This window comes from Phocoena sinus, chromosome 4 (genome assembly GCF_008692025.1).
Source record: "Phocoena sinus isolate mPhoSin1 chromosome 4, mPhoSin1.pri, whole genome shotgun sequence".
Taxonomy (NCBI): Eukaryota; Metazoa; Chordata; class Mammalia; order Artiodactyla; family Phocoenidae; genus Phocoena; species Phocoena sinus.
Window position 1 is genome coordinate 137413309 of NC_045766.1, and position 25968 is coordinate 137439276.

General features: G+C 48.3%; 2 protein-coding genes across 5 annotated transcripts in view; one reads left to right on the forward strand and one right to left on the reverse strand.

Moving 5' to 3' along the window:
* SIM2 (SIM bHLH transcription factor 2) overlaps positions 1–9432 on the forward strand; it is a 46613-nt gene extending 37181 nt beyond the window's left edge. Inside the window, exons 8-11 of the mRNA XM_032631426.1 lie at positions 3179–3326; positions 4648–4816; positions 5339–5747; positions 7986–9432. Coding sequence (XP_032487317.1) covers positions 3179–3326; positions 4648–4816; positions 5339–5747; positions 7986–8425 — 1166 coding nt within the window. The 3' untranslated portion in view covers positions 8426–9432. The remainder of the gene's footprint in view (positions 1–3178; positions 3327–4647; positions 4817–5338; positions 5748–7985) is intronic.
* A 2383-nt stretch (positions 9433–11815) lies between these two features.
* HLCS (holocarboxylase synthetase) overlaps positions 11816–25968 on the reverse strand; it is a 210850-nt gene continuing 196697 nt past the window's right edge. For all 4 annotated transcript variants that reach the window (XM_032630644.1, XM_032630645.1, XM_032630642.1 and 1 more), the window contains 4 exons: positions 24790–24950; positions 19466–19580; positions 17104–17317; positions 11816–15023 (listed from right to left, as the gene is read on the reverse strand). In XM_032630644.1, coding sequence (XP_032486535.1) covers positions 14852–15023; positions 17104–17317; positions 19466–19580; positions 24790–24950 — 662 coding nt within the window. In that variant the 3' untranslated portion in view covers positions 11816–14851. The remainder of the gene's footprint in view (positions 15024–17103; positions 17318–19465; positions 19581–24789; positions 24951–25968) is intronic.

Below are 25968 nucleotides of genomic sequence, written 5' to 3' on the forward strand. Positions count from 1 at the left end.
GGTTAGAATCTAGAACATGTCTTTTGGGGGGACACTATTCAACCCACGACAGGCATTTTTGGTGTCCTTTTCAGCTCTTAAAATTCAAAACAGAGATGGATATTATGCTTGAGGCCAAAGTTTCCTTTCCTTCCAGAGGCCAGCTCGTTGACGTGGCTATGCCTCCAGGAAAGATTCTGGAACCAGGAGGAATTCTGGAAGAACCAGGAAAGCCATCTATTTTTCTGGATAGTGTATTTGTGGAAGTAGACGTTCCATTCCAGAGCGGCCTCGGAAAACTGTGACCACTGGCTTTCATCTGGGCATGGATCCCCTGGATGTCAGAGATGCTGCATTCCAGAGGAAGGTGCAAGGGCAGGGCCTCTGCCTGCAGGAGCTGACAGCTTAGGGAACATCTCCTCCCTGCCCCCATGCACCACTAACTACCGCAAGCAGGGCCTTGCTTCTTAGCACTCTGGCCTGGGATCCTTCAGACAGATTATTACATTCAACAGATGGGATGAGGAGCTAGAGCAAACCGAAGAACGTTGTGACTAAGTGTCTAGGATTTCCCCTTGGATTGATATGCTGATTATTGCCATGGGTCACAGAGAAGCAAAAAAAAAACCCAAAAAATTAAAAAAAAACTACATCGGGCTTCCCTGGTGGTGCAGTGGTTGAGAGTCCGCCTGCCGATACAGGGAACATGGGTTCGTGTCCCGGTCTGGGAAGATCCCACATGCCGCGGAGTGGCTGGGCCCGTGAGCCATGGCCGCTGAGCCTGCGCGTCCAGAGCCTGTGCTCCCCAACGGGAGAGGCCACAACAGGGAGAGGCCCGTGTACCGCAAAACAAACAAACAAAAAACTACATCTATGTTTGTTTGGTCTCTGTATCTAAAGCTTCATCGTAGAAGACTCAGGGAGGGTCAGCGCTAATAAAATCTCTGCAAATCCTGCCATTCGAATCCTAATATAAAATATTTGGGATAAATATTCCAATAGTCATTGCATTCAGCTTAAGATGATTATGGAGAGATTTTAGGAATATTATAAGAAATAAGGGGAAGTATAAGAAAAAGGAAAAGTATAATGTCATAGTCCCAGGGGCCTTACGAACACTGCAAGGAATAGAGATCCTTGAGATCAAAGCCAAAGAGATTAACAGGTGTTTCTGTTGAAGAAAGAATGACATCTCGGGAAATCCACAGATGGGACCTCAGTTTGATCATGTTGCCTCTCTTTGGGGGCCATAAACAAATTGGTTAACTGAGTCTCCCCTAAACATTGGCCCACACCCACCCCCATAAGTAGCTACACAGAAACTTCGAGAGGCCGCTGCCCCCTCCTCACACAATGGCCCCTGAGAAATGGGAGTCAGAGGACGTGGCTTGGGCCCCAGCCATGTCCTCGAGCTCCGTTTTCCTGGTGATGCCCACCTGCCACGGGTGTGTGTAGGGGGGTAAATGAGGCAGTGTATGCGAAAATGAGCTGGAAATAGGGACCTTGTATTTCGTTGTTAAAAAAGCAATCCTCGCAAGGAAAAGAGGCACTGTAGAGGCTCTTTCCTACCAGCATGGGCTACACCCTTCAGCATGATCTTACCTCTGCCAGCTGAGTCCAGGGACATGCCGATGGTAAGCCTGGGAAGAAAAGATCTGGTCCTGCGCTGTTCCAGAGCCCGGCCTCGGCGTCTGGGCTGGACGGTGGTTACACGTTTGACCCTGGCTTCATCCCTAGGGGGTGTGGGGCCTCAAAGACGTTGTACTTCCACTTCCCACTCCCAGACAGACTGCTTACCCATGTGAAAATTCACTAAAATTTCATTCTGATTATAAAACGAATACCCCCTCCTTGTTGGAAATTCAGAAAATCAAGAAAAGAAAATGAAAACTACCTGTAATTTCACCAGTCTGATAAATGACAGCTAGTATGTCGAGTCCTTCGCGCAAGTCTGCCACCGTTCTAAATCTTCACACGAACGCTCTAACCCTCAGAGCAGCCGACGGTGTAGGGACTGTGATTATCTTCCTGTTGTAGTCGGGGAAACCGAGGCACAGGGAGTTAGTAACTTGTCCAAGATCACAGTTAGTTGGGCGTGTATATGTGTGTGTGTGTGTGTGTGTGTGTACGCACACTTTTTCATAATTAGGATTATACGGTATGCAGTTGAGTCTTGTCTTTCCTTCATTTAACGTTGTGTCATGTGTATTCCCCGTCATATTACAAATTCTTATCAATCGTCATGTTAGTGACTGCTTGGTACCCCATCACTTATATACCCTCTTCCCTATTATTAGACAGGTAAGTCTCCCCTTCCTTTCCTCCTGAATTATAAGCAGGACTTCAAGGAATCTCTTTGCCCGTGAGTCTTTCTTTGCATTACTCATAATTCACGTAGGAGTAACTCCTAGATATGAAATTGGTGTGTCAAGGGGTATGGGCTGTGGATCCAGAAGGACCTCACCAATTCACCTTCCCCCCCACAGCACGCCCCCTGCTCTCCCGAAGGCCCTGAGGGGAATCAGTGCAGTTTAGGTGCCCCTGGAGGCTTTGGAAGTGGGCTGCCCAGAGGTCCAGAGTTTGTAGCCCTGCATAGAAGATGGGCCCGCAGGCCCAGCTTTCAGAAATTACATAGCCATGTAGAGGTCTCTCCTACGTGAGCGTCGTAGGAAATTCGTGGGCCCAGGGAAAACTAGGGTTGATGGGAAGAAGTACAAGTGCGGACACACATGTTCTGGGGAACGGCGAAAATCAGCAACAACGTGACACTCCGTTGGATGCTCTTAACTTACTATTGGGTTTAAATAACTACATCACACACACACCCTTCCTTCCGCCTATTATGAGTTTGGGGGATTATAACGTAATTATGGCATTTTGGAAACTAAAAAACAAAACCGATATTATCACTCTGCCAGGTGCCAGTGTTGTCTGGGGACGAATTGCTTCTCCCAGTGAAAGCAGTGACAATTAAATTCGAGTTCTTCACAGGGGAGGGGAGAAGTTGCTCCATGGACCCCGCGAAATCGCAGGCAAAAATCTTGCAATCCCACTCCCTTAGTCAAGTTCTCAAAGGTGTCCTTGACCCCAGGAAGGTCCAGAACCTGGGCTGGAGGTCAGCCGCGGGGGCAGCCTCCTCCAAGGCGGGTGAAGGGCCGCCTAATCGTTCCCCAGGACTCATGTCATCTTGTGCTTGCAGTGCTGGTGAAGGGCCAGGTCACCACCAAGTACTACCGGCTGCTGTCCAAGCTTGGCGGCTGGGTGTGGGTGCAGAGCTGCGCCACCGTCGTGCACAACAGCCGCTCGTCCCGGCCCCACTGCATCGTGAGTGTCAATTATGTCCTCACGTAAGTCAGACGCATTTGTTTCTCTCCTTGCTCTCTCCTTCTCCCCCGGCCCTCATCAGATCGCTCCCAGAAGCATCATCTCTCTCTCCCTCTGTCTTTCTGGAACTGTTCATTTGTCTCCTGTTTTGTTTTACTGAACAATCTGGTTGACTGGGAAGGGCTGAAGGATTCCTGTATCAGCACTGAGGGCCGGGTGTGCCCCGAGGCTGAGGGTGGGATCGGCGGCCCCGGGTGAGGGGGGTGAGTGGGCAGAGGGCGGGCGGGCGATGCCCCCCACCTTGAACAGGATGGAAAGGGGATGCGCATCCCGGACCTTTGGGGCCACAGACATTTAGGTCATCCTGCTGCTTCTGCCATTTGAGACAGGGGCCATCTCCCATTTTTTCCTTGTCTTCCTACGTAGCCTGTTGTAAATGATTGTGAATATTTAGCACCTTTAAAACTCCAGAACGTTAAGTTCAGTCGCAGTTAAGACCAGTAGAAGCAACAGGACCTAAGTCTACCTGGGACCATATGTTCCTCTCCACCCACCGTGGCTATTATGCGTTTGTTAAATCACTTTGCACCCAGCCCCACCCTGAACAGGGTCCTCTCTAATGCAGTGAGGTTTTAGGCTCTCCGTTCTTTCACGGAGTGAGTGCCAGGTTCCTGGGGGTTTGGGGCGGGGTGAGAGGTAGGTGGTGTTTTTTTTAGGGCTAGAGTGATTTTAGCAAAACTGTACGGGAGAAAGCATTTTAGTCCCTTAATGATTCTACCTGAGCAAACAGGCCCACGTGGGCTGGGGCTGGGGCTCTGGGCAGCTTCCCCTCCTGAGAATCTGACGGTGCCGAGTTGGCTCTTTAGGGCAGGAATGGGCCCCTGGTGTGGAAGTGGACAAGGCTGGAAGCCAGGCTCCTGGACCGCCAAGGGTCCCCACTCACACCTCCCTGGTGCTAAACAGGGAAGCAGCTGGGCCACAGACACTTACACTGATCAGTAGCATTTCTGTCTTTTCCTTTGTGCCCTGACACCCTGCCTAGTGGCGAATGGTGTCCGCAGGAAACGTGCGTGGGGCTCACGCGGTGGGAGAGAGCCATACTGCGCTCCCTCTCTTCCTGCCGAAGAACACTGACATCACTCGGCATCTCCCGGGGGCTCTGAGCTCGAGGCTGTGGGGTGGCTTTTATAACGAGGGTGGGCCGTCCCTGGAACCCCAGCCCCATCCACTTAGTGGAAACGACACAGTGGAGCTTCTCAAATGAACTCGCCCTGGGGACGGTCCCGGAGCCCACCCTTCCTCACAGCCCGTGGACATGACCTGTCCCGCTCTTTTGTTCCTCAGGGACATCGAATACAAGGAACTGCAGTTGTCCCTGGACCAGGTGTCCACATCCAAGTCCCAGGACTCCTGGAGGACCGCCTTGTCTACCTCACAAGAAACTAGGAAATTAGCTAAACCCAAAAACACGAAGATGAAGACAAAGCTGAGAACAAACCCTTACCCCCCACAGGTAACACACCACCTGCAGGGGCTCGGGGCACCTGGGCACCTCTGATCGCACTCAGGGGTCTCCCAGCCCGGGAGTTTCCCTGGGATGTCCCGCCCACAGGGTGGAGATGCAGCCTGGGGAAGGCAGGCAGAGCTAACGTCCAGGGGGATGAGTCAGGTCTAGGAAACAGACTACACTGGGGAGGCTGATCAGCTGCTAGAATCCATGTAAACGTGGCTCAGAACACTGGTGCCTCGTGTTTCCATAGCATTTGATTTTAATGCAAACCTTCCCTCTCTCTTAAAGTCTTTTGCAAGCTCTCAGAAGGCACAGGTGGCTGCATGTATCTGGTGTGTTGTCACTTGGGGTGAGGAGATCTCTTTCCACCCAGAGGGTGGGTCGCTGGGGTGCTGTCTCCTGGGCACCTGTCCCCGGTGGGCCGGGGTGGGCCCAGCCCTGGGATGGGGCGGGCACTACAGGATCGGAAAGCAGTTGGCCGCCGGCCCCTCGGTGAGCCCTTCATCCGTCTTTTTTGCTCGGCAGCAATACAGCTCGTTCCAAATGGACAAACTGGAATGTGGCCAGCTCGGAAGCTGGAGAGCCAGCCCCCCCGTCCACACCCCAGTTCCCCCAGAACAGCAGCTCCATTCAGAAGGCGGTGACCTTCTGTACGCCCCGTCCTACAGCCTGCCCTTCTCCTACCATTACGGACACTTCCCTCTGGACTCTCACGTCTTCAGCAGCAAAAAGCCAATGTTGCCGGCCAAGTTCGGACAGCCCCAAGGATCCCCGTGCGAGGTGGCACGCTTTCTGCTGAGCACGCTGCCAGCCAGCGGCGAGTGCCAGTGGCACTATGCCAACCCCCTAGTGCCGGGCAGCCAGTCTCCAGCTAAAAGCCTTTCCGAGCCGCCGGTGAACCCTGCTCGGCACAGCCTTGTGCCAAACTACGAAGGTGGGTCATGTTTGCACGAGGGAAGGGGGCAGGGCTGTGCACAGCGCTGTCGGTGGGTGGCAGATGGAAAAAGAACCCTCACACTGTGGGCAAACTTTCCCTTTTTTTCTGCTTCTAAGTGGGAATGGCTGTGCTTTCCTGCCCTCACTGAGAGCGCTTCACGAGGGTGCTGAAAGCTGGGCAACTGAGCCGGTGTGCCTCGTGGCACCAGGGACAGTGTAAAGGGCAGAGGAAACTGGGTGTTTGGCCACCCTCCATAAAAATCCTGGCCCCGTTTGCTCCCCAAAAGGGAAGCAAACTGATTTTCCTATGTACTGAGAACCCCCGGCTATATTTATTTTATAAGATTACTTTCTACTCCACCCAGAAATGAACATGGAACACTATTGGTTTTCTTCCCATGCCAGTTTTCGAAGTGTGGGAAGCGAGCGGTGGTGGAAAATCACAGGCCACAGGCTCAGGGACGGAAACGCCACTCACCACCCCAGGGCAAATAGCACAAACCCTCCAGGACTCAGTTTCTTCATCTGTAAGACAGGAACATAGGCCATGTCAATTGCCTACCGCAGGGCTTGGCACACAGCCAGCTCCTCCTGGGGGCAGGGGAGCAGAGGTCCTCTGTGGAGGTGCCACCAGCTGCCCCAGGCCCAGCAGTCTCCTGCCTGCTCCTTGGGACAATCCCAGGCAGAGGGTAGAAGGTGGGGATTGAGGGTTAGCTCAGCGGGGTGTGTTCCTGTTTCACCCAGACCTAACTACTGCTCAGGCTGTAGACGAGGTTTGTGCAAATGTCCTGCGGGGACCACTAAATTCCAGAGAAGAGTCACCTGTGTAAGGAGAGCTCCCTGGAGTCCCCCTCCCACCTTTCTCTCTTTGCAGGCAGCTGGGGCTCTCTGCTGCTCCTGGGGCTGCTTTGTGAACCTCTTGCTTTGTGCTGTGACCCAGTCTTTACAAGCCTGTGAGATAAATTTGGTCTCCATAGACAGGAGGAGGGCTAGATCCCAGGAGAAATCTAACCTTCTTGGAGATTAACAGGACATGTTTCTCAAAAGTAGCCAGTTTAAAAAAGAACACACCAGCAGCCAGGGCAGTGCAGCTCTGCCTTTTGGCCTCAGGCAGTCCAGAGATTTGAATCCCCAGCACCCATCAGCGCATGGGATCCCTCAAATAACCAAGGAAGGGCCAAGGGAAAAGAACAAAGCAAAGGGTTTTCATAACAGCTGAAAATACTATCCACTTGAGACTGGGTTGAAAAGATTATTTTTGTGTGTGTGTGGGAGTTGACCAATGAGATAACACAGTATTTGATTTTTTAAATTGCTATTTTGAAAGTGAAAGAGCTTAATAACCACTTCATTTGTCAGTCACTTGGTAAAAAAAGGACCAAAGATGCCAACTGGGGGCAGTTTGTGATCGACCTCCTAGACTTTTTGATATTAAAGGAAGAGGAAGGATGTCTTAAGGTTAAAAAAAAATAAAAAGACTTCCCTGGTGGTCCAGAGGTTCAGACTCCACGCTCCCAATGCAGGGGACCTGGGTTCGATCCGAGGTCAGGGAACTAGATCCTGCATGCCACAACTAAGACCCCGTGCAACCAAATAAGTAAATAAATAAATATTAAAAAAAAAAAAAGAGAGGTGGGGGGAGCCAATTGATTGCAGACATCTAATTAGTGACGATGGTTATTACTTTAATTATGACTAAAGGGAGCAGGGTGATAACCGCTCCACCCTCCCCACTGAGGTGAAAGCAAGAAAGCGCACGGCAGCCTGGGGTCACCTAACACTAGGGCCGAGGAAGCCTCTGGACCAACGCTGTCCAATATGGTAGCCACCAGCCCCGTTCGGCCAGGGCAATGAGATGTGCTCGGAGTGTCTGCACTGCATTTCAAAGACAGAAACAAAGAATACAATTTCTCCCCGATTTTATATTAATTACACACTGAAATAATAGTCTAGCTATGCTGCATTAAATTAAGTATCTTACTAACACTAACTCCATCTGTCTCTCTTCACTTTTTCCTGTGGCTGCTAGAACACTGCAACTGGCATCCTGTGATTGGACCTCGCGGGCCCGGCACGCACGCGGGAAGGGGCGAGGGCGGCTCCGGGGCTCGAGCGCGCGGGCGGCAGGGGTGGCCCAGGGGTGGTGGCGGCCCCAGGGCCCCCCGGCTTGGTGTCGCTCTGGGCATGTCCCCTTCCTCCCCCGCGCGGGCGTCTAACGTGTCGCCTGTCCCCGCAGCGCCCGCCGCCGCCGCCGCGCGCAGGTTCGGCGAGGACACCGCGCCACCGCTGCCGAGCTTCCCGAGCTGCGGGCACTACCGCGAGGAGCCGGCGCTGGGCCCGGCCAAGGCCGCCCGCCAGGCCGCCCGCGACGGGGCGCGGCTGGCGCTGGCCCGCGCGGCCCCCGAGTGCTGCGCGCCGCCGGCCCCCGAGCCGCCGGGCGCGCCGGCGCAGCTGCCCTTCGTGCTGCTCAACTACCACCGCGTGCTGGCCCGCCGCGGGCCGCTGGGGGGCGCTGCGCCCGCCGCCCCCGCCCTCGCCGGCGGCCCCGGCGCCCCCGATGCGGGGGCCGGCGCGCTGCGACCCCGGGCCCCCGACCCCGCCGCCGCCGCCTCGCCGCCCGGCGCGCCCCTGCCGCACTACCTGGGCGCCTCGGTCATCATTACCAACGGCAGGTGACCCGCCCGGGCCGGACCGCGGAGTCCTGGGGCCGCCCCGCCTCGCGCGGGGCTGCCCGCGGGGAGAAGCCATAGGCCAGCCTCTTTGGCTCCCATTTTACCAAGTCCAGCCGAGTCAAGAGGGACGAGATGTATATGCACGATTTAAATTAATTTATACAGAGACAACTATTTTACTAGAACTCCACCGCCGACTTTTAGATTTTTACCGTAGATGCCATAACCGTCCGTGTAGAGGACAGAGACACGGCGACGTTGGGGAGACGTGACCGCCCGACCTTTGTTCCGCAAGAGCCGGATTTTCTGAAAGGGTGTAGCTGAGCGTCCCCGACCGCCCACGTGTGGCCTCAACTACTCCGTCTTTGGGGGGACTTGGTTTCCTCACCTTGAAATCAGGCTTGCGCGCCTTGCGTGTCCCCGATGTTCAGTAACAGTCCCTCTGGGGGCTTGGAGGAGGCTCCGCTCCTCAGATACCCTCAACTTTGCGGAGGAAACCCGCCCCCCGATGCAGTCAGGGGTGCCGGTGGGTGGCCGACCTGGAAGCTTCCTGTATCCAGAGCCCTTTCAGATTAAGTCAAGGCAGAATGCGATGATTTAAGTCCCATGAACGGACAACTCCGTTGTCTTTAAAAGTCATTCATGAGTCTAATTAAAAGCTGTTGTTTTAATTTAACCCTTTCCTTAATACAAACATCAACAAGCCCAGACAAGGGGGTGAACGTGGGTGCGCTTCACGAGTGCGTTCACAAGCTCTTATTCCCTCCTACCCCATGAACTCTTGAGAACGGCACCTTCAGAAATATATGGAATAGGCATTAAATGCAAATATATATATATATATAGCCAGATATTTTATGAGAATGACATGTGGATGATTTCGGTGCCCAGTGGATTGGCTACCCCTGTCAAGTTTGATGACAAGGCAAAATCCCTCTGGCCCACACAGACCTGTAATTCCCTAGGCTCGTGTTTGCTACAAGTAGTGCTAATAAAGTTAGTTACAGTGCATGTGCAATACGGAAGATTGTCAATGGACTGCGCCTCGTGGAAGAAAACATGCTAAGGGGATGTAATGAAAATGATGTACATGTTGTCTTCAGCGTTTTCTGCATTTTATACAGAGCAAGAAAACTCCATATGAACATGTCATGTGTATAACAGGTAAACAGAAATCTTTTTATGAAGAACCAGCAGGGACTTCCCTGGTGGCGCAGTGGCTAAGACTCCGTGCTCCCAATGCAGGGGGCCCGGGGTTCAATCCCTGGACAGGGAACTAGATCCCACATGCATGCTGCAACTAAGAGTTCACATGCCACAACTAAGGAGCCCACGTGCAGCAACTAAGACCCGGCACAACCAAATAAATGTTTTTTTAAAACAGCACCAGCAGTGTTTTTAAAATAAACTTCCATTAATTTTTGTTTTATTTTTATACTTTTGCTTCAAGATTTCACCATTTAAAAATCCTATCATGGTACTGCAGTGGATCAATGCATTGAACCGCCCTTTTTTCAATCTGCTCCACACGATAAACGCTCCCTCATTTTGCTGCTTTTTCAAAAACGGTTTACTTTTAGGAAACTATGTCCACCTTTCTGAGTGGAAAGGTTGTTCACAAATGTCTTTAACTCACTGTTCTAGAATCAAAGTGCACCTACGTCAACTGTTCTTAAAATGTGAAAGGACCTGTTGTCCACCCAGTGTCGCTATGAGGACCTGCCTCATTCCGTAGGTGTCAGTTGCCTTATGGTACAATTTGCAAATTTAGGAACATATGTCTTGCAGTGAAGAGACAGGGTCAGAAGAATTATAGGCATACACCCCTACACAGCACTTAGCCATACCTCATGAGCAGCTTGTTGTGAGTGTGTGCACACATAAAATAAGCCTGGGGTATTATTTTTGTGCTGTCGAGACCCGTAATTAAACCATGATTCCAGGAAGGTGCAGGTTTGATGAGCAGGAGATTCACCTGACATTTTTCAATAAAGTACTGTAAAATGCTTGTGTGTCTACCTTGTCATTAACCATTGGGGGCTGTATAAATAAATACAAACCACGAAGGCTTTCGGAGCAGTTTAAGATCAAACGTTACTGTTAGGAAAGAAGAGCGTTATAGATTTATAAATGAGAACATAAATAGGCTTAACGATGAGTGTATATATGTACTTGAAAAATAAAATGTGTACTAGGAAGAACTTCCTTGCCTAAACAAACATCACAGTTTTCATAGCCTAGAACATGAAGGAAGATTCCTCTGCAAGCCGGCTTCCAGGCAGCCAGCAGCTCGGAGGAAAGTTAACAGAGCAGTTACTATGGCAACCTGATATGATTACCTCCATCTTTTAGTCTGCACATTTAAGCTGGGGATATCGTTTCCTGACTTCTGTGAGGCTCTGGAAGAGGATGAGGAAGCATTTTAATAAATATGCATCTCTTTCACAAAAAAAGAAGAAAAAAATTGTAGTGGGTCCTAACATGTTGACAAAAATGCCAGATCAAATGGATTTGAGAGATCAGCCCAGTTCAAGACTGACTCGGCCCTCCCTCCACTGGGCCTCCCAGAGAAAGGAATTCCTTTATGTTCATTGAAGCCCTTTCTAGAAAAGCCATTCCACTCATACCTTTGTAGAGAAGTGAACAGGGTGTGAAGGGCTGCTCGGAGGAAATCTGCAAGAGCCTGTATTTTCTGCTCCCTTACCCCGACCCCTTTTGTCATTTTAAAGTCCGATGGGCCAGGCCTTCCTCCTTTGGATCCTAAGGGTGGGGGAGGTGTAATCCTTCAACGAATCCTGTTTCGAGTCTACTGTAATTTATTGTAACCGTGAGACAGTTAAGGTAGACTTTGGGGGCTGGTACAAATTAAAGAACACTTTAAAATAAGTTCCATAAAATTACAGTAGCTTCAAATCTTAGTGAATAGTAGCCCTTGGGTTATCTAAGGTGTGTTACTCAAGCTCTTCCTAAACTGAAGTGTGATAAATACGGTTAAAATCTTGGGGAAAAACTGTCGAGACAAAAGTCAAGCAGTTTCCACAAAAGAGAACAATTCGACAACAACAGAATCTGTTCTTATATTAAATGTGTTGCTATACTCAATTAATTTTCAAATTAAAAATTGACATGAGTAAATTTATTTCTCACCTCAGTTTTTTTTTTTTTTTAACTTTTCAGTTTGCTGACTTTCATTCTTTGGAGTAATATGATCTCTCTTTTGTATGATACATAATACATTTTTCAAAAATACACCAGCTTCTTAATACTTAGAAATACATATTCCTATGTTAAACTATTTTTTAAAAATGTTTAAATATGAATAAAAACACTGTAACCAAAAGTAGCTGCTTATTTTTACAAATGAAATGTGGTAAAAATAACAATGAGCCCTAACTATATAGAAAGTCTTAAAGTTTATTTTGATAGACTTGCTTTTTACAGTAATTGGGTTTAAATTAATTCCTCTTCAGAGATGATTCTTTGAAAAGCTAAAAATGCAGAGGTTTCACACTTTCTTTTATTTCAAATACGCATAGTAGTTACCCAGGAATACCGACTCTCCATTCTTTGTCTGTTACGAGCAAACAGATCTATGGACTGTAAGCCTAAAATGTCTCCTTTATGCACTCTGAAACGGTTGGGTGAGTCTGCTTCTCTCCTGGCTCCCAGACTCTCGGCTGAGAGGCGGCCATGCAGCCCCCCTGTGCGTGTAGGGGTAGGGGTGCGGTTGCATGCTACGCGGGTCTGGGCCTGCGCACCCACCCACAGCAGTCAGGGGGCTGCAGCAGCGAGCCCCACACCGGACACAAATCCTTTCGGCTTTGCCTCCACGCTGTAAACGCTGCCAGGATGAACAGTGCCGAGGAGCACTGCTGAGGCGGGTGTGTGTGCGTGTGCGCATGCGCGCGTGCGTGCCCCGGAAGCCCAGGTATTGCTGTGTCCTATTTTACGGGGCACTTCCTCAAGAGTTCTTCTGAAATTTGCTACCAGCCCAGAAGGGATGACATCTTGCCCTTTACATAACCTGGTAGAGATGTTCAATGCGCAGCCTCTGAACTGGGGCACGATTCAAATATCCTAAGAGCACACGCAAATCCTGAGTTTAGGTGCCGTGTTTTAAAGATTAAGAAGAAAATGCAAAGTTCCTGTTAAGACTTTAAAGCTCCTTGAGGTCATCGATTGCCGGGTGCATAAACGTCCCAAATTGATGAGTGCAGCACAGCAAGTTTCCCTATGCTAACAGCTGTAAGGAAAATGCCTTTATTCAGCTGTTCTATATGAAGCAGAATTTCAAAAGTCTTTGGTTCCTCTGAGGCAAAATCAGGTTTATGAAAAACGCAGCATCTGCTCCAAGTCTATGTTGTCTCCCTCAAGACAACTGGGTGTCGGCACAAGTAAGAACAGTCTTTTTTTTTTTTTTTTTAAGAACAGTCTTAAAAGCACAGAGGCAAAGTGATATGCCCGGAACATCTCCATCTGCTTTGACATGGCCACACTTCATTAGTTTTAATTTACCAAAAGGAAATTAAATGATAACATTTTTTTTTCCCCCAAAGCAGACTGTCTAGAATAGGACTTCAGCTTAAAACAAATCATAGCATGTTTCTCATTAAATAACCCCCCAAAGAAATTCAAAAAGTAATGATGGCAGCTCTGAGAGATGACTCGCCTTATATTACAGAGTTTGAGAAATGAAACTTGCAACATTAGCCTGAGATCTTTCTTCTTGATGATATTTTGCAGATGCCCTCTCAAGGGTGAGACCATTTTGTAATTTTGGGGTGCTGTGGACTTTAAACTTTTATTTAGACTTGGGCATTTAGGAGAGAGTGGTTTTTTTGTTTTTGCTTTTTTTTTTGAAGAATAATTCTAATTGAAGCCTTATTTACAAAAATTACTTCTGAAGTTCTTTTCAAGTTACATTTCCAAAACACACATATTGGGTTAGTGGACTTAACTAAACGTGTTATTTGTTTCCTTCCTATGTGGCTGCCTGTGCCTGGCTACAGGTAGGCAGATTTTATACTGAAACCCACAAGCTTCTGGAGTTAGCCTGACGGGGTAAAGCTGGATGCAGAGGGTGCTAGTGCACAGTAAGGGGATTTTGTTCAAAGCTGAGAGCCTCATCAAGTTTTCTTGCCGCTAATTTCAGTTGGGATTGGCAGGAAGAGAGAAAAGTGGACAAAAATTGGCCTTTTCAGGCTGAAAAGTAATGTGTATGATTCTCAAGTTCAACAGAGATAGGAGTTACATGGAAAAAGCATGGAATACATCTGGAAATAGCAAATGTATATCAAAAGGCTTCCTTTCTTTTGTTCTTCCATGCAGACTCTTCGGGCATCATACTTGGAACATCTTTTAAAGTTTCTCTCTCTCTCTCTCACACACACACACACCCATCCTCTTAACTGACGGCATTCAGTAGCAATAACCTTTTCTTTTTTGGCAATATGAAAAGGGGGGCAAAAAAATGTGACTTACAAATAAAATGCCATGTACTTCTATAGGGTGTGCACTGCACAGTTCCGCAGGATTTCGAAGCGAGCCTGAAGCTGGCTTACAAGCGCCACATCCTCCTTTGCGTGTGGAATGAGAGACTTCATCCCCAGCTGTTAGGCCCAAATCATCCACCTCGCATCCACGCAACTGCCTGATCGACGCTTTCAGGACCCTGAACTTGATCCCATCACTTCAGAATGTGCAGTTAACTTAAACTTATGAAAGGAGAGCTCATTAATTAATGTCAAGGTAATTAACTGATTTCCTCTACAAGGTCATTGCAAGCATACCAGCCTCTGTTCCGTTTAGACATTGTTGTTGGACCACAAACCACAGGATGAGACTAAAACTAGAAATCTACCTTCTCTTTTCTTCACTAACAAAAAAATAAAATGATAACTGAGTGCCAACATATGTTCCTGTAGGAAAACACCTCCCTGGATGCTTGTAAACAGTGTTACCGTACCGCTAACTCACCAATGGTTTGGGCCCGAAAACTTTTTTAAAATCTGTTTTTAGTAGTCTAGGGGTAGAGACCTCCACTACTGGGAAAACATTTGAATTACGCCATCGCTGTTTCCATGTAAAAACTACCCCCCTCCCCAATTAAGATGCATCCAATTCCAAGAGGGGAGAAGAATTTCACACCCTATGCCAGGGCTTATACCTGAATTAAATCTTCCACTTGTCAACCCTCCACCCCCAGCATCTTCAAACACCAAATAAAATGACAACAGAACAAAATTAAAGAATTAACAGGTTAAGTGGAGGGAGAAAACATTTGCCTACAACTCCGAATTCGTTTTCCAGATCATGGGCTAGGAAAGGTGGCAGAAATCGACGTGCAACGCTCCTGCGGCCGTTCTGCCCTTCCGCCTGTCCCAGCTCATCCCAGCTGTGGCCCGGGGCCCAGCAGACGCTCCAGACAGGACTACGGCTGTTTGGGGATTATGAGGTTTCCCAGCATGTCGAAGGAGTTGCCGTCTGGATGCACAGTCACCACTTCGCCGTTTTCCTGGTGAACCAGAAGGAACCCGGAATCATCTAGGCCGACTATCCACACCTTTGGTCCCTCAGCACTTCCCAGGCGGACTTGCTGGGCACTGAAAATGAAGAACAGCCCCCAGTCACCAGGGAAATGTAATGCTGCTGCTTGAGACAATTAGTTCAGCAATTATCCATTATGCGAAAGGATTCGGGGGTGGGCTGGGACGGATATAGTTAAAATGAATCTGAGCCTGAGCTCTGACTTCCACTGGTCTCCCCTGAATTGTCCTGAAAACCCCGCATAAGCAGGGCGAAGGAAAGTCCACTAGGGAGTTAGGAATTGCTTCCCTTATAAAGGACGTCACTCCTCATTCTGATCATCTGGAAAGATTATTTGCACCACTTCCTCACCCTCTAGCTACTTTAATTTTTATTTATTTATTGCTGCATTGGGACTTTGTTGCTGTACACAGGCTTTCTCTGGTTGTGGCGAGCGGGGGCTACTCTTTGTTGCGGTGCACAGGCTTCTCATTGCTGTGGCTTCTCTTGTTGCGGAGCACAGGCTCTACGTGCGTGGGCTTCAGTAGTTGTGGCACACGGGCTCAGTAGTTGTGGCTCGCGGGCTCTAGAGTGCAGGCTCAGTAGTTGTGGCACACGGGCTTAGCTGCTCTGCGGCATGTGGGATCTTCCCAGACCAGGGCTCGAACCCGTGTCCCCTGCATTGGTAGGCGGATTCTTAACCACTGTGCCACCAGGGAAGTCCCTCTAGCTACTTTAAAGAAACACTGTGCAACCCTCTAGGTTTTTTGGCTGAGACTGGCCGCTTTCTGGCTGTGTTCAAAACTCTTTATCAAGTTGGGTAGCATCAATTATAAGTTAAACTCATTCTAATTTTACTTCCTTAGAACAGTTTCCAAATGCAACTGTTGAGTTACATCCTTGTTAACAGTTTTAAAAGTATGGACTCTGTACCTCCCCAATTTTTATTTTGAAGAATTTCAAACCTACAGAAAAGGTGAAAAATAGTACAATGAACCTCATATTCCCCCTTCACTTATATTCACACCAACTGGTAACATTTCCCATGTTTGCTCTCTTTACACACACACACACCTACAGTTTTGTGGGGGTGGTTTTTGCTGATATTTAAAAATAAGTTGCAGGCATTGTGACACTTTATACTTAAATACTTCAGCATGTATCTCCAAAGAATAAGAAGTATCTCCTACAAAACCAGAATATCATTATCACTCGCAAGAAATTTGATCTTGGGCTTCCCTGGTGGCGCAGTGGTTGAGGGTCCGCCTGCCGATGCAGGGGATGCGGGTTCGTGCCCCGGTCCGGGAAGATCTCACATGCCGCGGAGCGGCTGGGCCCATGAACCATGGCCGCTGAGCCTGCGCTCCGCAACGGGAGAGGCCACAACAGTGAGAGGCCCGCGTACCGCAAAAAAAAAAAAAAAAAAGAAAAAGAAATTTGATCTTGATACAATAACATTATTTAATATACACTCCCTGTTCGAATGTCCCCATTGTCTCATTAATATTCTTTGTGGCTATTTCCTCCCTTCCAGGATCTGATTATGAATCACATACTGCATTTAACTGTCATGCCTCCTTAGTCTTCTTAAATCACAAAACTCCCACCTTCTCTTTGTTTTTAAGACACTGCCATTGTTGAAGGGTAGAGGCCTATTGGTATACATCAGTGCTTCTCAAACTGAAGTGCCTGAGAATCCCCTGGAGCCTTTGTTAAAACACAATGCTGGGCCCCAGCCTCAGAGTTTCTGATTTAGGAAGTCCAGGTTGGAAGTCAAGAATCTGCGTTTCTAACAAGTTCTCAGGTAAGGCTGCCACTGCTGCTGGGAGATCTCACTTTGAAGATGACTGTTATCAAGAACATTCCACATTTTAGATTTGCCTGTTTCCTCACAATTAGACTCAGCTTAAACATGCTGGGCAGGAAAATCTCCAGTGATGTTGTGTCTTTCCCAGGGCATCCCACCAGGAGGCACGGGCTGCCCGTTTGTCCCAATGACTGGAGATGCTAACTTGCTCAAGGTGGTATCCACCAGGTTTATCCATCAGTAAAGTAAAAGATAATGATCTAGACCAGTGTTTAGTTTCTCGTTTTAAGATATTAAACTACTGATTTAATAAAGGAATTTTAAAAGAATGAAGACAAGCCAGCACTGACCTGTGTAGCCAATATTTATAATAGAGAGGAAGAACGCCATTGGGCCCTTCGTCCTGAAATGTGTCGATCAGCTTCTCCAGCACAGTCACACTTCTGGCGATGAGATAATCAGCTCTTAAGGGCTTTAGTTCGGCCCCATGTTGCTTATTGTATTCTGTGATGAGATCGTTGATGCATATGGTAGGGTTGCTGTTAGTCACGTTAAATCCACAGCCTGGACAAAAACAAACAATTGAAAACACGAGTAGCTCAACCTACTGACGACATCACACATTTCCCTCAACCACCTGGAAAAAGTTACAGTTTTTACTGTCAACTTCCTGCTTCCTTGTCCTCATTTTGAGTTTATTGTCTCTGGCCACTTAGAGAAAGACTTAACGTCTTTAAGCCCATCTTCCTTTCTCACCCTTCCCTCACTATCCCCATCAAACCAGAACCATTCCAGATTTATTACAAATTAGTTGGGGGAAAAAAGCAAGCCAGATTTGATTCAATTAAGCAGAAGCTACGAATGGGACAAAACAGAGCTGCTTCTGAAACGACCACCTCCTGTGGTCTAGCCAAGAATTGGAGCTCTGCACTGAGCCGTATGTAAAATAAAATCTCTTGTTTCTTTTTCTATTTAAATAATGGAACACATGCTTACATATAAAGAATTTTATTCAGGTCTTCAGAAGTAACCTCTGGATTCAGAGATTTCCAACCTTGGTCATGACTTAACCCTAAAACACATCTTTTAATGCTTTATCCTTGGAAGTCTTTGGTGCTAGGGTTACACAGTTGGCAAAAGGCCAACCCATGTTTAGTGGCTCTTTCACAAGCCCCTAAACCAAGGCTTCAGGAGAGTGAGTTTCTGGCTTATCTCTGCTGTTACTTAACACCCCTGTTCTCTGCAGGAGAGGGGAGACTTTAGAAAAGCCGAACCTTGGTTTTCAGCAGGGCCCTGAACCAACCTCAAAGAGGTCTTCAATAAGGAATAAAATACTGCAAGAACTAGGCAGGAAGACTATCGTTTTTTTCAGGGCCTCTGGGAAAAAAATTCCCAAAATACTTGCCTCAGATAGAACAACGATATTTACAATAACTACTTTTTGGTAAATGTTCTGCGCCACTTTCAGTGTTAAGGGAAGGACTGACTGGCCTCAGATTATTATTTTTTTAAATATACTGGCTATTAAAATACAAAGCAATGTAAAAAACAAGTAACTAGAGCAACAGTTGTTCATTTGTTCTTTCGTTGGACAACATACACAACAGCTGAAGCACCTGTGGCATATAAAGCATTCAATTAAGTCTATATAGCACTGAAAAAGCTTCCCTGTATTCAGAAATCCAAAGTGCTGGGAAAATAGCTACATGAACCACTGTCAACTTAGGCTGCGTCTTTCTAAAGACCAGCAAGCACCCCTGACGGTGACCTTGAATCTTTCCCCAAAAATGCCCCCCGTCCCCCTCCCCCACGTCCCAACGCCTTAAGAAAGCTATGGACTCTCCCCGCAGGAAAATGTTTCATTCCCCCCACACTGACAAAATTCCCTAGGTCCCTGAAGGAAACCCAGCACTGGGCCTCCTCAGTATCTGTGGGCCCTATTAGGAATCTCTGCACCTAGCCCAGTTACTCATTTACAGATGGCAAACGGAGCTTGGAGGGTATGAAGAAGCTTGCCTAGAATAATATTGCCTGTTGGTAGCAGAGCTGGAAGCATACACCTTGTATTCTTTGGCTGGCGCTTCTAACACACAATCACATGTTTTCTCTCCATTACTGATTTTTGAACACCAATCAAGCTCTCCTGGGCATTAGGGAGAAGCTGATGCTTGGATGACCAGGTGCCGAGGAACTTCTGAAGCCACTTCAGATCCATCTCCTTGCCTGATACGGATGTGCTGATGTGAAACAGGGATTCTTTACCCCACCTTGACTAGCCTGGAATTTCTTCTGAGGTCAAAAAGAAGGCAACTTTTCCAGGGACTGGGAAGGTCAGATTAAGAATACAAGAAAGACTGCCAGGACACCCATCCTTGAAATTAGCTTTCTTTTCTTATTACCAAATAATACAGTAAATGTTTACTTTCACTGTTTCTAATTCATTGAGAAGCAGGAGTGTGGAGAGGTATGAGAAAACGCCTGTTTGATGAGATGCCAGTTCGGTGGTTTCCATGGCCATAGATAGGAACACTAAACCCTTTGAAGGGCTTTCTACCAATCTGGCCTGTTGTGCACACATATTGTGTTCTATAACTCAAGACTCAAAGAAAAAGTAATCCCATATGATAATCCACTCCCCCCAATATAGCCATGTGTGAACCACTTTTATTTTTATTAATCTAAAAATTCTGGGGGAAGGCTTTAAAAACTTACCAATAAGTATATAAAATGTTTCTCCCATAAGTGTTGAGTTAACCAGAACGCCACCAAGCTTCATGAGGTCACTGTAATAAATATCGTTGGGCCACTTCACTCGTAAGTTGATATCCTAAAGGAAAATCTACATATTAATCAAGCAGTCAGAAGACACAAAGGGACCGGAAGAGGTCATCCAGCTAAAATAAAACAAAAGAAAAAAGATGAACAGAATACTCTTGAAACAAATGGAACAGGGAGTCTCATCCTCTCTTCTTTTTGAGACAGCTAATCACCGCTTTGGAACAATCCAGTATTAAAGTACCTGGTGGGGCTAGAGGGAAGGAGACCTAGAGAACACACTCAACAGGAATCCCAGCATTCTCCCCACCCCCATCACTGTTCATCAACAAAAACACTCTCCGAAGACGCCTACCTTGGGAATTAAGTTCATTACCCCAATATCAACAACCACACCACAGAGTACCACTGTGTGCTGGGGACGGGGGCAGGGAGAGAATAACACTCTCAGGGCTCTTTTCCCTTAAGGAGCTTCTGCTCAAGAGAGAGACAAATGGCCCTGAATTAACCAACGTCCTAAAAGTCAGGGAGAAATGTGCCAGCAGAATGCTATGGAGATACCGAGGAGCACCTCGTTTTACTGAGTTATTAGAGAAGGTCTCCATGAACTGCCACCAGTCAACTCGGGAAAGAGAAATAGACTTGTCCAGTGGCCTGCTGCCTCTCCATCCTGAAGGATGTGGCCTGGGCAACCCTGCCTGTGCCTGGTCTCAGTGGAACGGGCCAAGGGTGGACACTGCCTTGAACTGGGCCACCCAGACCCCCACCTCCTACCATGACTGTGAAGTTGGGGCACACAGACTGGGTGAGACCCAGTGGGCACCAGAACTGCCAGGGCTCCTGGGTCTGGGACTGGCAGGCAGGTGTGGGTAGAAGGAAGCCCATCTGGACACATGAGGCTGGAAGAGAGACACTCAGCAAAATAAAACCAAGAGACCAGAGAGTAGATAATGGCCTCGGTCCCAGAGGGCTGGCTCTTTCTTCACTGGGGGCAGGCGCAGCAGCAAGCCCCAACTCGGTGCTAGCCTGCATGTCACTTATACCAAGCCCATGTGTTGCTACTAGTATCATCTCTATTTAACAAAGGGAGGACTGAAGCTTAGAGACACTGCCTGGCTTGCCTGAGTTTGCGCCACCTGCAAGTGGCAGAGCTGGGATACAAACCCAGGGCTTTCCGACACCAACCCCTGGGAGCTTAACCCTATGCTATGCAGCCTTCCGCTTCCTAGCAATCCTCTTCCCTCCCTCCAGCAGGACTTCTTTTCACCGTGGCCAGTTAGACCATGTTTCTGTCCTTTAAAAGCTCATCTGCTCTATGATAGGGAGACCTCATACTACTTTTCTGACTAAAATAAGGTTCGGGGGGATGGGTGGAGGTGGGGTGGGAAGTGTGCCCCCCAGGGGACATACGGCAATATTGGGAGGCATTTGTGCCTGTCACAGCTTGAAGGAATCCTACTTGCATCTAGTGGGGAAAGGCCACTGATGCTGCACCACCGCCCATAATGCCCAGGATGGGCCCACAACCGAGATATGGAGGGGCCCAAATGTTAGCGCTGAGAGTGAGAAACGCTGGTCTAGAAAATCTGCACCTTGGAGACCATGGTCCTGATCACTCTCCCAATTCCCCTTCTTTCTCCTCTCTTGCCTACCCACGTCCCACAGTGGCCAGCACAGTCCTGGCCAGAGCTCAGAGACAGCTCCTCCACTACAGGGGCCGCTGCTTACTTCTGAGCTGCCCCTGCTTTCGGGCTCCTGTTTCACTTCACATTTTCAGGTCTAGTTAGTTAATGATGCAATCTGTGAAATTCTGGGTTCTCACTCAGGTGAACAGGACATCTATTCCAAGATGAAGAGAAAGTCCAGGTGTTTATTTTTCATTGTCTCAACCTTTTATTCAGACAGCTACTACAGGCCTTCCAGGTATAAAGCACTGCGCTAGGCTCTTTGAGGACCAAAATAAAACCAATCCTGTGTTCCAAGATCTGGTTACTTTGTAGGAGTTAGAACCGGAGCACAAATAACCCTGCTTCAAGCAATCCATGGGAGGTGCCCTAAAAGTGGCCTAGACATTTTAAAGCACTGCATGGCATCGGAGGAGGGAGAGTTTGTAGCTAGCAGTTTCCAGGAAAGGCATTTGAGCCAGGACTCTCAGGGCAAATAGGACCTGGAGGTGCAGAGAAGAGAACAGGAGCAGGATACACGGGTGCGGGGAGGCTGCAGAAGTCCAGCAGGACCTCGAGGACAGAAGAGCAGCAGGAGCAAGGGCGGGCAGCCCAGCACGGGTTCCGGAAGGGACGGCACACAGGCCACCGCACTGCCCCCGGTCCGACCAGGCTGGGTATGGTTCGTGTGCAGATGGTGACATCTGGCCGGGGACAAGAAGGGCAGGATGTAAGAGAGGCCAACCCAGCACAACGGGGGGCCTATTTCAACCAGCCTGTAGCTGTAGTGTGTAAGCTAATTAGACTCGGTGAAAAATGAATATTCAGGACCTCCCTGGTGGCGCAGGGGTTCAGAATCTGCCTGCCAATGCAGGGGACATGGTTCGAGCCCTGGTCCGGGAAGATCCCACATGCTGCGGAGCAGCTAGGCCCGTGAGCCATGGCCGCTGAGCCTACGCGTCCGGAGCCTGTGCTCCCCAACGGGAGAGGCTGCAACAGTGAGAGGCCCATGTACCGCAATCAATCAATAAATCAATATTCGGTTAGCCAAAAAGTTCGTTCGTGTTTTTCTGTAAGCTGCTACAAACGAACTTTATGGCCAACCTAATACTAAGAGAGCAGATCCTAAAAGTTCTCATCACAGGGGAAAAAATTTTTTTAATAACTATATGAGGTGATATATGTTAATAAAACCTCCTGTGGAGATCATCTTACGATATCCGCATGTCAAGTCATTATGCTGCACACCTTCAACTTACACACTGCAGTACGCCATTTACATCTCAATAAGACCGAAGATAAAATAGGAATGAAGCCAATCCAAAACCATACAGATAAGAAGATAGGGCTTCCCTGGTGGCGCAGTGGTGGAGGGTCCGCCTGCCGATGCAGGGGACACGGGTTCATGCCCCGGTCCGGGAAGATCCCACATGCCGCAAAGCGGCTGGGCCCGTGAGCCATGGCCGCTGAGCCTGCGCGTCCGGAGCCTGTGCTCCGCAACGGGAGAGGCCACAACAGTGAGAGGCCCGCGTACCACAAAAAAAAAAAAAAAAAAAAAAAAGAAGATAAGGCTGAGCTGGACAGCTGCGGAAATGGGATAGGAACTTTGGTGGGAGCTTCTTAAGGAAAATGCGGACACACCCCCGGGTCCATTGTTGAGGGCAAGCTTTCCACCTCCCCACCCGCTACCCCAGCACCCGGCAGAGCCTTCACGCACAGCGGGCACTCAGAAAGTGCTTGCTAAGTTAACAAGTGAGGCTACAAGGTCAAAGTTAAAGCCATGAAAAAGCTAAACAGACTAATTTAAATTTTTACTTTATTTTCCTAAGACTAATTAACCTGCTGCTAGGGTTAAAAATATTTTCCCCACAACAGAATTTTGTCTTCTCAACTGCTTAGTGCAAGGTGAAGTATCCAGTTCAGGGGCTGCACGCTGGGCCTGTGAAGGCTGGTGACAGTCTGATGAGCCCAAGCCCATGAGACACAGCAAGGATGCTGAGCGCCCGGTAACAAATCTCACGCTTCGGCATACATGCCAATGACTTGACGTAATACGGGAAACATGTACCCTGGTCCCACATACCATGACTATGAGGACATGGCCACATTGGAGGAGCTTAGGGGGCAGTGGAGCATTGAAGCACTCATGACAGACCCCCTTTCAAAGTCATGATCTTAGCATCTTGCTTCACGAATTAATACAATAATTGTTTTTAGCCTGACGTTAAGAGCTGTAGGTGGGGAGGGAGGCTGGGAAGGAACCCTCTTATTTTTATTTTATACGTTTAATGTTTTTTAGATGAATGAATCTTTTTTTTAAATTTTTTATTTATTTATTTATTGTTGGCTGCGTTGGGTCTTCATTGCTGCGCGCAGGCTTTCTCTAGTTGCTGCGAGCGGGGGCTGCTCTTCCTTGCGGTGTGCAGTCTTCTCATTGCTGTGGCTTCTCTTGTTGCGGAGCACGGGCTTCAGCAGTTGTGGCTCGCGGGCTCTAGAGCGCAGGCTCAGAAGTTGTGGCACATGGGCTTAGTTGCTCTGCGGCATGTGGGATCTTCCCCGACCAGGGCTTGAACCCACGTCCCCTGCATTGGCAGGCGTATTCTTAACCACTGCGCCACCAGGGAAGTCCCAAGAACCCCCTTTTTATATCCATAAGAAATTCTTCCAGGAAAAGGAGGAGGGGGATACAGCAAGTGGAGGCTGGGGAATGGGAGAAAGGCTTCATGACTGTGTTAACTGCTCTCTTTTCCTTGTCTTCTTAATAACTGACACCAAAGCATTCAAAAGTACTGATGTAGCAGGCACATCTGTCCCTACAGCTGGGTGCAAATGGCCCTAAACGAACATGCACATTGAACTCAGGCAGCCACAGACAAGGGATAGCTTTGCTGAGCACAGCCTGTGGTAAATGAAGGTAGGAAATGAGAAGGTTTGTTTAGGCCTATAAAATAATCCTTTTCACCAGAAAGCACCACAGATAAATAGACCCATCCAGTCCAATGTGTTTCAATAAGAAAGAAAGAAAGGAAGGAAGGGAGGGAGGGAGGGAGGGAGAGAGGGAGGGAGGGAGAGAGGGAGGGAGGGAGAGAGGGAGGAGGGAGAGAGGGAGGGAGGGAGAGAGGGAGGGAAGGAGGGAGGAAGGAAGGAAGGAAGGAAGGAAGGAAGGAAGGAAGGAAGGAAAGAGAGAAAGAGAAAGGGAGGGAGGGAGGGAGGCAGAAAGGAATAAGAGGCTTGCCCTTACTAGGACATTTGACAAATACGACAAAAGGACAGAAAGAGAATTCTGGAAAATAATCACAGCAAGCCTGAAGCAGCTATAAACCTTGCAGCAAGCCTGAAGCCGCTATAAACCTTGCAGCAAGCCTGAAGCAGCTATAAACCTTGCAGCAAGCCTGAAGCCGCTATAAACCTTGCAGCAAGCCTGAGGCAGCTATAAACCTGACGGTGCTTTTAAACCTCCAAGAGCATTCTGCTGCCAGCTTTGCAAAAGCAGGCTGAGGCTCCACATGAAGGAATCATTCAGACGCGTACTACAAACACACCTGAACTGAGATGTGCATGCATGGTGGGGATGTGACGGTGATGAACTGCACGTACCTGGTACCCAGGAATGGACCTTACCGCCTCCACGACAGCCAGAGACATCAGATGCTGGACAAACGGAATCCTCTGTCCCAGCTGGGATCTCAGTGGGATGGAGACGAGCAGGGTAGAAAGAGCGCTCCCCACGGGGCTCAGCCAAGCATTCCTTCCCCGCCCTGGAACACAAGCGCCATCAGGAAACCGGCCATTCTACACCATGAACAGACCCAGATGCACATAATGCCAGAAAAACTGCTGAGGCCTCAGAGCCACACACTAAAGACCTGTCCCACCTGAATGACGGATGAACATGCTTGGTTATTCTGGGCTTACCTCAACAACAGAGAAGCTTTTTAAAATCTGGAGCTCTGTTGCTGAACAAGTTTCCAATAATTAGCATAATGTCCTCCCTCTGTGAGCCTGTCATTTATACTTTGATGATAAAGTCTTACACAGTGTCTGAACATCACTCTCAGCTTAATTCTCACCATACGGCAACGTGCAGGTGAAAACAGAGACAGTGGGGAAACTGGACCGAATCTATACTGGTCCAGGAGAGGTCCTGGAAGCCATTTGCTAGAAGTGATCCCTACTGTGATGGTCCCATAACGCTGTGAATACATTAAAAACCACAGAATAGTACACTTTAAATCGGGGGACTGTATGGTATGTGAATTATATCTTGCTGTTGTTTTTTTTTTTTTTAAAGGAAGCTGAATTTGAAAAATGATCCCTGATATTAACTCTCTGAGTTATTTTTCTTAAAAAATACAAGTCAAGAAAATAACATAATCAAAACGAGAGGTATAATCAAACTTCTTCCATGTCCTTTTTTAAACCACCTTATTGAGCACCACAGCCTTGAATAAAATAAATTTTTTTCTCTCTTTGAGTTATGTTCAAAAGACACGCTCAAGAGAAAGAAGCGAAAACAGTGGATTTATTTCATTGCTTCTTCTGAGAAAGGCATAAGAGCCTCTGAGAGTTAAAAGGACGTTTGGGTCGGCCTGCTGCCAGCTGGGGGTGGGGAGAGACAGGGGCCAATCGCTCCCCGTATGACCACTGAGCACGAATCTGCTTGCGGCTGGACCCCAGATGGATTCTGGGAGGATGTGGCCTCTTGCCTCCGAGAGTCAGCAGGTGTTGGAAGCTCTGGGCAGCCCTTGGCTTCTTTATGGTCATTCTGTGAATACG